At 41.6% G+C, this 8,317-nt stretch overlaps 1 protein-coding gene across 1 annotated transcript; it reads right to left on the bottom strand.

The window, feature by feature from the left end:
- Window positions 1-341: 341 nt before the first annotated feature.
- tcof1 (treacle ribosome biogenesis factor 1) lies at window positions 342-4,840 on the bottom strand. The gene is made up of 9 exons (XM_080840170.1): window positions 4,637-4,840; window positions 4,379-4,434; window positions 4,206-4,278; window positions 3,697-3,754; window positions 3,406-3,479; window positions 3,039-3,243; window positions 1,135-2,706; window positions 844-935; window positions 342-737 (listed from the first exon to the last, which is right to left on the bottom strand). Exons 1-9 carry the CDS (start codon window positions 4,751-4,753, stop codon window positions 675-677), a joined length of 2,310 nt encoding a protein of 769 aa, XP_080696296.1. The 5' UTR covers window positions 4,754-4,840; the 3' UTR covers window positions 342-674.
- Window positions 4,841-8,317: the final 3,477 nt, after the last annotated feature.

Below are 8,317 nucleotides of genomic sequence, written 5' to 3'. Positions count from 1 at the left end.
TGTTAAATAGTTCTTTAACATGTTCTGTAGCATCTGGTGGAATTTATATACAGTACATATCATAGCCATCTCAGTTGTTTTCCCTTAATATAATTGAGTAGATTGTGAAAAGCCACGTGAATCTCTCTGTGGCCGCTTGTAGAACATGTCTTCGCCTACAGATGCACAGATATACAGTGCCAACTCCTTAGTATTCAAAACTGATATGGGGTCAAAGGTTACAAAGTCAAAGAGTAATTGCCATGTTTTTGCATTTCTTTATTACCAATATAAAAATAATCTTTTTTTTTTCTTCTTCTTTTTTTTTTTCATTTTACCAATTCATACTTCAGGTGCTTTGTCTTATTGCACGTGATCCTTACATGGTGCCACAACAATCAAAATAGAAGACACTAAATGGGATTTACAAAACTACATATAAAATACATGTAAAATGGGTTTAATTAAACAAACAAGACTAAATGTCTTCCTTTCTTCAAGAAGGAAACTTAAAATGAGTCCTCTTGCTTTTTTTAAAAGGTACATTCCCTTTCTCAGAGTCTGAGTGGACGGGTCGGCCTGGCATCTTGAGGCCTGTCCAAGGGCTCCACACTGGGGCTCTCCCAAGCTGAGGGCCCTCTGTGAGGGGTTGCTTAAGCAGGACACCTCCCTCTCCAGCTGTGCCTGTCTGGTGCTCAGAGCTGCTCAGGTAACAGATCTGGGTTCGGCTGATTACTCAGCAATTTCTTCTTTTTCTTCTGTGGAGACAGGGCAGTATGCTCAGGTAAACACAATTAAGTGATTTCTCTCATGAAGATGGATTTACACATAAACACACCCTTATTGATGGTTAAAATCAGTTACCTTCTTAAGGGTAGCCTCCTCTACAGGTGGAGCTGATGGCGCTACTGTGACTTCCTCCTTTTCTCCTTCCATGTCTTTGTCCTTTTTTTTCTCTGCAAAAATGGTACATGACATTTTTCAGAGCAAATTGTACTGTACTGGCTGTTCCCTGACACATTGCTTAAATAAGAGTTTCAACACTGCATGCCGTATGTTTAGTTTCCAACAGTTCTGACACAGTTTTTAAACTTAGACAACAGCCTGAAGTGTCTAAAAGGACCAGAGATGTCGTAGGATAGAAACACTACTTACTCTTCTTCTTCTCCGATGTAGGTTCCGAAGTTGTCACAGTAACCAATGGTTCCTGTGCATGTTGTGGTTCAGTTCCTTCAACACTCTCTTGGCTTTGCTCGTCACTCCTCTCTTCTGCTTCATCCTTCTTCTTCTTCTTCTTCTTTTTCTTCTTTGGCTCTGAAGGGGGCTCTTCAGGTGTAGACTCCCCTACAACCGCTTCTTCTTCCTTTTTCCTTTTCTTGTGTTGCTTTTTCTCCACAGTAGGTTCAGAGGAGGGATCCTGAGGCTTTTCTTCGGGGGCATTCACAAGTTCATTGTCTCCTACGATAACCTCTTCTGGGTTTTTTTTGGGAGTCTTATGTTTTTTATGTTTTGATGTAGTTGTACCATTGTTGTCACCAGATGTTTCTGTGCCCTTACTTTTTGAAAGGGTCTCTGTGTTCTGAACTTCTGAGGAATCCTTAGTTGTACTGTCCTTAGAGGGCTTATGAGTCTTTGATTTATGAGGTTTTGTTGTGGTGGTATTGGTACTCTGCTCAGCTGAGGTGTCTGTGTCTTTGTTTTCCTTTAAAGGTGTATCTGCATCGCGACCTTCTGCAGAATGTGAGCTCTTAAATGCTGTCTTAGTTTTGCTTTTTTTGGAGGTCTTTACTGGTGTTGAAAATGAGTTGCCATTTTGCTCAGCGGAGACAGGTTTTGTCTTGCTGTCCACAGTGGAATTTGCCATTGGAACATCCTCTGGAAGGGTCGTACCTTCACCCTCTTTACAGGGGGTCCTTTGAGTCTTCTTTTTGCCAGATTTTGAAGGGGTCTCTGTTTTTTCAACGTCTGTTGAATTAGTTGCTACAATATCTTTAGAAGGGGTTTTTTGAGTCTTGTGTTTTCGAGCCTTTGGAGGTGGGGTACTTTTTTCAGCTGTCTCTGTTTTGTTACTGTTTAAACATGATTTTACAGCTTCTTCGGTAGAAGCTAATTTATTGTCTGACGGTGGGGTCGTAGTTGAACTATCTTTTGAAGAAGTCTTGGGAGTCTTCTGTTTATGGGGTTTTGAGGGGGTCTTTGTGCTTTGGTCAACTAAAGCAGTCTCTGTGTTTTCAACACCACTAGAATCGGTAGCTGCACTTTCTTTAGAAGGGGTCTGGGGGTTCTTTGATTTAACCGATTTTTTAGGGGTCTTGCCATTTTTTTGGTCAGCTGAGGCAATATCTGCATTCTTAGCTTCAGAGGAAATAGTTGCTGTACCATCTATTGAGGTAGGTTTAGGAGCACTATCATGAGATATGGCAGTAGTATCCTTGGCCTTCGCAGACTTTGACGGATCCTTCTTAGTTTTAATCGTTTTTGTGTTATTGGGCTCTTGAACAGGTTTAGTTTTAATGTCTTTAGATGGACTTTTGCCTTTCTTCAAGTTCGTTGTTTCTGAAGGGGGCTTGCTCTTTGCAGCTGTGGGTTTTGATGGGGGTTTCTTCCTCTGTGCGGCAGTGGTTTTTGAAGTCTTTGCTGCAGGGGTTCTGGACGTCGTCTTCCTGCCATTTGATGGACTCTTGGAGTTCACAGAGGCTAGAGCTTCCATTCTTGCCATGTCAGCATCTGTTAATGGTGGTAGATATAAGAAGAGTGTAATTGAATACATTAATCTTGTCTGAAGCACCAGCAAGTACATTTCTCCCATGTATATTCTCCTCTCAGTGCCTCACCAATGACAGTGACCTTCCTCAGTTAGTCTAAATTTGAAGGCCTGTCTAAAACACATGTGACCTTTGCAGAGAGTGGGGCCCACTGTATTCCATAGAAACCTTACCAATAGGAAATTACATTCTCTCTCTATTAATCTTCCCCTCTTTCCATATTCCAACCAGGATGAGACGTTTCCACTTCTTGCCATCTCTACCTATCCCCTCAACCGTCTCTCCATCTGGTACCTGTTAATTCCAAGGCGAGTCTCTTCCATTTGTCAACATCCAGACTGCTGTCTGAGTCCGAATCGTCTGCATGTGTGGTGGGAGCAGTGGGGGTGATGGACACTGTGGCTGAAGCAGCCTCCAACTCAGAGCTTTTCTTTCTCCTCTTGGCTTTTGGGGTTGAAACCTCGGTCTTCTCTTTCCGTTTTGCTGGTTTACCTGTGCTCTGAGAGTACCAAGAACAAGGGGAGGAATCAATCAACCAACCAAACAAATCAATCAATCTTTCAACCAGTCAGTTAATCATATCAGACCAACAACTATTTACCAGTACTATACTGGCCACCATTTCAATGACCTGCAAGTTTCGACCTTTAAGAAATCATACCTGTGCGTTCTTCTTTGTGGGTGTCTTGCTATCCTTCTTAATGGCTGTCTTTCCTTTGGGTTGTGATGGTGAGGCTATCCAACAACAAATCAAAGCACCACATCAGAGAGCAGAAGTGCCAAAGCTACTTCAGACCTGACATACTTGCCGAGTCACATTGGAAACATGGGCTGTCTAGTAAGACATGCACACTAAATGCATTACACCAAATATAACCATTATTGCATGATTTCAATTAAGTGATCTACAGAAATAGTATGTTAAATCAAAGTGAACTAGGGCTACACCTACCTGTACAAGGAACTGTTTTTGCCTGTGTGTTGTTGACTGGAGTACCTGGAATGTTGTTCTTCAATGGACACACAACACACACACAAAATGCATGTGCAACAAGAGAAACATAACATGAGTGTGAAGTTAACAGTTACATACAACTTAAGGACATGAGCTCATGCATACCATCATATGAGGCATCTGACTTACTGTTTCATCTATGGAATAGATAAACTGACTGATTTTTGTTGTTTTTAACTCACTACAGCAACTCTGATGGCATCAGCTTGTTGTGTTGTTGTGGTTGGACTAAGATACTGTTGCATGGCTGAATATGACCGTTTGACATAGCACATTGACTTGAAAGGTTGTGGATAGAGCATACTGGACTCATAAGGCATACATAAATACAAACATGCATACAGGCACACACACAAATATTAAGATGCAAGAAGACTGGGCGACACTACAACTGGACAAGAATACACCCCCCTGCCTGCTCTCTAAGTGTTTTAGCATCTATTTACCTGGGGCTCATCGTCAATTGAACTTGCTGTACTGCTGGAACCTTCAGTAGTACTACTTCCGCTTTGCGACCCCCTGTACACGAATCGAAAACATACAAGCATGAGGGCGAATAAAGACGTATGGAGTAAGCAATGAATCGTCCTTTGCTTATATGTTTACATTGCTTACTCACGCGTGCCATTTGTTGTAGATGTCATGTAAGGACGTATTTGCCACACCTTCTTCCCCCTACAACATGCCATAGACCACTTGATCAGACAAAGTAAATATAAAAAAACAAGGAGCGCACTAAAGCTAATGAAAAGCATTTGTGAACCGGATTTTTATCAACTACAGGAAAACTATCAACCTCGAAACAATGTTATAACGTTCTCAGACCTGAAAACAAAAACAGTATCAATGTATCAACAGGAAAAGAAAGTATGGCAACCTTAGGAATATGCTTTTGCAGCACGTTGGCTACTTTCTCATAACCGTTGTCCTTCAAATGCCGGTAGATTAAGTTGATCAACGCTTTATTCTCCGCAGATTTAACCACAGAAGCCATAGCTGTAATAATAATAAGTTATGGCTATAAAGTCAAGCCAATTTCGTGAAAAACGAAACTACATCGGTACGTTCGTGTTGCTCCAAATCCCACGTTTTCAAACTTTAACCTTTGAACTGCTGCCGTCATTACGCAAACGTAACACTGAGCATGACGGGAATTGTTGAGATTACCCTGCTGGTGGCAGTGTAGTGTAGCTGCCAAATGTGAGGACCCTGCCTGATGTGAGTCCGCCAATAGGATGTCTAGAGTCCGCCGCTGCCTGATGTGAGTCCGCATGCGCAAACACAAACGGTTTACGGCAGAAGGCTCAGGAGCAAACTATCCAAGACGTGCATTCTCATACATGGTTTAATATCAACGTATCTGGCTTCTCTTAACGCATAATGTAGGTTTATTTAACGTAGTGTTTTATAATTTTGTCAACGGTTTACAGCATAAGGCTCAGTGTCAACATATGGGGCTATGTTGTATTACTGTTACTAGTAGGCTAATGAATGCACTGCTTAACTAATAATTCAATAAACATGAAGCTTAACATCATAAACCTTGGTGGATTTCAAACGTAAACAAATGCGCTTGTCATTCCACTTCATGCTGTAGCCTACACCACCAGCATTACCTGGCTCGTTGTACTACAATAGTGTCGCAAAGTTTGCGCATGCGGCCTCACATCAGGCAGGTCCTCACATTTGGCAGCTACATGTAGTATACGATATGATTACGCATCCCAGTTGATTGATTTTGTGCGATAGGCCTATGTTGGACCTATTTTAAAGTCTGCTGTTGTTTTGTTGTTTGCACATCTTTTTAATATCCCTGTCTGCTGTCGTTCAGTTGCCTGTACATCTTATTTATCAATTGTAGGGTAGGCTGGCAATGAAAATTCGATTTGGTCATCTGCAAATATGGGGCCGTATTCACAAAGCCTTTTATCTTACCACTAGGAGTGCTCCTAACTCGCGCTAAAACCTTTTACGTAGGAGTAATTTCTTAAAAGTGATTCACAACGGCTCTGAGACCTACTCATACTAAGGATAATACCAACTCCTAAGCTTAAGATAAAAACTCCGTTGCTATGGATGACGCCGATTCTCATGCACGAGTTTAGAAGGGGTGAGGACGGTGATTGGTTGTTGACAGGCTCTCTCATTAAAAACTCATTCGTGACGTCCCTCTAACAATCCCACTATATCAACTGAAAATAAGAGAATAACCTAGGCTTCAAATTAAGTCATATTAAATAGTTATGGACAGTGCAGTTAGCAGAATGCACACGCATGATGACAAGTTTGTGCATCCAACGGGAATGACACTTTGCACGATAAGATACATAGAAAGCGATCAATATATAATATGGCAATTGCATGTAATCAAGGCAGTAATAATTAAAGCACCCAGCAAACTGTTAGGCTATTATATTTCCAGCCCTTGACCACTTCAAATATCAGCACATACGACCCTTCAAGCCCTCCAATCTTAATTGATCAAAGCGAAACGAGCGTGAACCGTAGCCTAGGCGAAAGCCTACTGGTCCCAGGACCAATAGCCACTGTCACCCCAGCGGCATCCAGCTGGTAAATTCTCAAAAACCTGCGACCGCTCTCCGTTGAAATGCACGAGTCATCGGTACATCCAGGCCACGGTGGACGAATTATTGTAATGTGTGTCCTGTCACTGGACATTCCTGCGATCGCCATGGAATTTACTTTGATATTGTGTAATTTGGCGATTGTCCAAAAGCAACTGGATAAACTGTTGGATGATGTGGGGTCTACAGTGCGTTGATAGTTTGATGAATTAAACGGCTGACTGATGATTTCCAGTGTCGTCATTTGCGTTTTCAGCAAAGCCAAATAGGCTATCTTTATGTTTCCAAACATTTCACTTCGGGACACATCGTTGTTTAAAGGCGTCATTACATCCCGCGCTAATTCTACGACAATATTAATACCTTCACGGTTTAAGCAATGTCTTTTATCAATTCCAAGTCGGCTGCAGCCATCTTACGATTTTTTGTGAATAGGTCTTAGTGATTTAGGAGTCCTCATGAGGAGTTTTAAGCTGTCCTAGACTTAGGTGCTACTTTTAGGGATAAAATATTTTGTGAATTGCTCTTAGTAAAAAAAATTAGGAGTCCTACATTTAAGACTGACACGCCCATTATTTTTAGGAGTTTTTCCTAAATTCGCCACTTATGAGCTACTTTTAGCCCTAAGATTCTTTGTGAATACGGCCCATGATCTTTATTGAGAACGTACTGTACATAGGCCTAGGTTTATTAGCTGAACTTTAATCCTAAATGGTGGAATGGGAGAGAGGAATTATGGTTCCAGGGGCCGTATTCACAAAGCCTTTTATCTTACCACTAGGAGTGCTCCTAACTCGCGCTAAAACCTTTTACGTAGGAGTAATTTCTTAAAAGTGATTCACAACGGCTCTGAGACCTACTCATACTAAGGATAATACCAACTCCTAAGCTTAAGATAAAAACTCCGTTGCTATGGATGACGTCGCTTCTCATGCACGAGTTTAGAAGGGGTGAGGACGGTGATTGGTTGTTGACAGGCTCTCTCATTAAAAACTCATTTGTGACGTCTCTCTAACAATCCCACTATATCGACTGAAAATAAGAGAATAACCTAGGCTTCAAATTAAGTCATATTAAATAGTTATGGACAGTGCAGTTAGCAGAATGCACACGCATGATGACAAGTTTGTGCATCCAACGGGAATGACACTTAGCACGTTAAGAGAAATATAAAGCGATCAATATAAAATATGGCAATTGCATGTAATCAAGGCAGTAATAATTAAAGCACCCAGCAAACTGTTAGGATATTATATTTCCAGCCCTTGACCACTTCAAATATCAGCACATACGGCCCTTCAAGCCCTCCAATCTTAATTGATCAAAGCGAAACGAACGTGAACCGTAGCCTAGGCGAAAGCCTACTGGTCCCAATAGCCACTGTCACCCCAGCGGCATCCAGCTGGTAAGTTCTCAAAAACCTGCGACCGCTCTCCGTTGAAATGCACCTGTCATCGGTACATCCAGGCCACGGTGGACGAATTATTGTAATGTGTGTCCCGTCACTGGACATTCCTGCGATCGCCATGGAATTTACTTTGATATTGTGTAATAAGCGATTGTCTGGATAAACTGTTGGATGATGTGGGGTCTACAGTGCGTTGATAGTTTGATGAATTAAACGGCTGACTGATGATTCCCAGTGTCGTCAGTTGCGTTTTCCGCGAAGCCAAACAAAAATCTTTATGTTTCCAAACATTTCACTTCGGGACACATCGTTGTTTAAAGGCGTCATTGCATCCCGCGCTAATTCTACGACAATATTAATACCTTCACGGTTTAAGCAATGTCTTTTATCAATTCCAAGTCGGCTGCAGCCATCTTACGATTTTTTGTGAATAGGTCTTAGTGATTTAGGAGTCCTCATGAGGAGTTTTAAGCTGTCCTAGACTTAGGTGCTACTTTTAGGGATAAAATATTTTGTGAATTGCTCTTAGTAAAAAAAATTAGGAGTCCTACATTTAAGACTGACA

This window comes from Sprattus sprattus, assembly GCF_963457725.1.
Source record: "Sprattus sprattus genome assembly, chromosome: 6".
NCBI lineage: Eukaryota > Metazoa > Chordata > Actinopteri > Clupeiformes > Clupeidae > Sprattus > Sprattus sprattus.
This window is presented reverse-complemented; position numbering and strand designations above follow the sequence as displayed.